Source organism: Emys orbicularis, chromosome 20 (assembly GCF_028017835.1).
Source record: "Emys orbicularis isolate rEmyOrb1 chromosome 20, rEmyOrb1.hap1, whole genome shotgun sequence".
NCBI classification, from domain to species: domain Eukaryota; kingdom Metazoa; phylum Chordata; order Testudines; family Emydidae; genus Emys; species Emys orbicularis.
This window is the reverse complement of record NC_088702.1, coordinates 21,606,167-21,608,788: the sequence shown is the minus strand read 5'-3', so window position 1 is coordinate 21,608,788 and position 2,622 is coordinate 21,606,167. Positions and strand designations below refer to the sequence as shown.

The window sequence follows — 2,622 nt, the reverse complement described above, 5'->3', positions numbered from 1 at the left end:
TATAATTCACTTTGAAAATTATAAGGAGCTTATTGTGGGAAGGGTTCTATCTCTGGATCCCCTTAACCGGTGTTCCCAATTTCCACTACAAAGTCTACCTGTAACCCTAATGTGGTACAGCAGTATTAGGATGGGCCAGTATCACCTCTAGTGATGGTTGCATCAGGATTTAACAGGAGTGGAAAGATCTGCACATGTTCCATCTTTGGGTTAGAGTATCATTCTAAATGTTTCCTGTACTTTGTGAACGGCCTGATTTTACTATAACTGGTTGGGGGTTGGGGCGAGGGAATGCCGTTTTGCTAATATGGTTTTAAGAAAGGCCATGTGACTAAAACTTTTCTAGTGTCAACATTTCCTTCAGACGTCTTTTCTTTGATCACACTCAATCCCATTGCTCAGGAAAGGGCCGAGGAGCATAGGCCATGACTCCATTCCCATCATCCTGCTGCTTCCTTGAGTCTTTCCTCTTCTGTCCAGTAAATTAATGCTATTTTCCTTGACAATCCTTCTAAAGTAAAATCGGAGTCTGCGTATGGATCTTAGAACACACTGAAATATCAGCACTTAAACCCAAAGCTTTGCTATCAGGGCAAATCTTCAAAAAGGAGCGCCTGCAGAATGCCATGCTCGGAAAGCTGCCAAGTGCAGAACGCCCAAGTGCAGTAGATGGGCAGTGCTCATGTAGGCCTTTGTGACCCAGGGAAGTAGAGGATGTGCATACTTATCTTGTATGTAATTATACCTAGCTTTTGTGTAATTTCATCAGTAGCTCTAAAGTGCTTACCATTAGCGCCCTCATACAGATAGAGAAACTGAGGCACGTGGCAGTGACTTGCACACCATTGGCAGAGGTGGGAATAGAACGCAGGTCCACTGAGTCCCAGTCTAGTGTTCTGTCCACTAGCACTAGGTAACATTTTTTTTGTTTTTACTCCTTTCAGATTAAAATTCCTAGATGACTTTGTTCTGTGGGAGGAAAAAGACTATGTGTAATTTTTGTTTTTTCTCCATAGGAAAATGGAAGACCTAAAATTTATCCCTGGAAACAAATTTGCAAAAGACAGAAATATACTTCCTGGTGTGTCTGACAAGGAAACTGAAGATATCAAGGCTGCTCTCGAAGCAGGAGACCTCTCAGGAGCAGCTTATGTGGCCCATAAGTCTGACGAGTTGCTTAAAAAAACTGAGCTCAACATTGCGATCACAGGGGAGTCAGGAGCTGGGAAATCATCCTTCCTCAACGCCCTCCGGAGCCTGGGAGATGAAGACAAAGAAGCTGCTGAGACTGGGGTGGTAGAGACGACCAAAGAACCAGAGCCGTACAAGCATTTTAAGTACCCCAATGTGATCCTGCCAGGGATCGGAACCCCAGATTTTAAGCCAGATACGTACCTGGAGCAGGTGAAATTTGATCGCTATGATTTCTTCATCATCATCGCTTCGGAGCGGTTCAGAGCAAACCACGCCAAACTGGCCCAGGAGATCCGGAGGATGGAGAAGAAGTTTTACTTTGTCCGCTCCAAGGTGGACTTTGACTTGTATAATGAGAAAAGAAAACAAAACTTTGATGAGGAGAAAACCCTGGAGAAAATCAGAAATGACTGCATCAAGCACCTGTCCAGAGAGGGGATAAACTCCCCACAGGTTTTCCTTGTGTCGAGCAGGGAATTTCAGAAATACGATTCTCCCAAACTGCAGAAAAAGTTGCTGAAGGAACTGGAAAGTCACAAGAAACACATTTTTCTCCTGGCCCTACCTAACCTTTCCAAACCAATCTTGGAAAAGAAGAAAAAGGCTTTGCAGAGGCAGATCTGGAAACAAGCCCTGAAGTCGTGCGCCATCGCAGCTGTTCCTCTCCCGGCTCTCTCGGTGAAGTGCGACATTGGCATCCTGGTGGATAACATGAGACAGTATTGTGAGAGCTTCGGGCTGGATGACATTTCCCTCAATGCACTCGCTAGCCAGGTTCGGAAGCCTGTCGCTGAGCTGAAGGACGTGATCAAGTCGCCATTGGCCAAAGATATCTCAAAAGAAACCGCTAAGGAGCAGCTGACTAAGGCTACAGGAAAGGGTCTAATTTTAGCTAAACATTTTGTCAGCATGATACCGGTGGCTGGGACCATATTTGCTGCAGAGAGGTCTTTCACAGTGACATACAGAATGCTGAACAGCTTTTTGGATGACGTCGCTGAAGACGCCCAAAGAGTCCTTATTAAGGCCTTGGAGAGAGAAAACAAATGAATAACGGCAACAAAGACCAGTAACCTGGATACATGCCTCTGGCAGATGGAGAGTGGAGCCAACCAGAGGACAATGGCAGATTCTTCTGTACTCAAATCTAATGCAACAAAAGAAAAAATATTGAAAAAGATCTTCAGAGTTTGGGATTTAAAAAACAAAGATGTAAAATATACTTTAACTTCCTCTGTGTAAATCAGTGGAGATTCCTTGAGTGCAATGAAGCGATTGACACCAGCTGCGGATGTGGCCTATTGCATGCGGTGTAAACCAGTGCAGAGTCTGACTGTGACAAACCAGCAGAGCTGTAATAACAGTGCAAAACGTGATCAGAAAACAGTTGAAACCGGAACCAGCTCCTTCCAGCTTTTGTGCTTTCCC

At 44.7% G+C, this 2,622-nt stretch overlaps 1 protein-coding gene across 1 annotated transcript; it reads left to right on the top strand.

Moving 5' to 3' along the window:
* Positions 1 to 1,020: 1,020 nt before the first annotated feature.
* On the top strand, positions 1,021 to 2,244 carry LOC135892487 (interferon-inducible GTPase 5-like). The gene has a single exon (XM_065420275.1). It carries the CDS (start codon positions 1,021 to 1,023, stop codon positions 2,242 to 2,244), a length of 1,224 nt encoding a protein of 407 aa, XP_065276347.1.
* Positions 2,245 to 2,622: the final 378 nt, after the last annotated feature.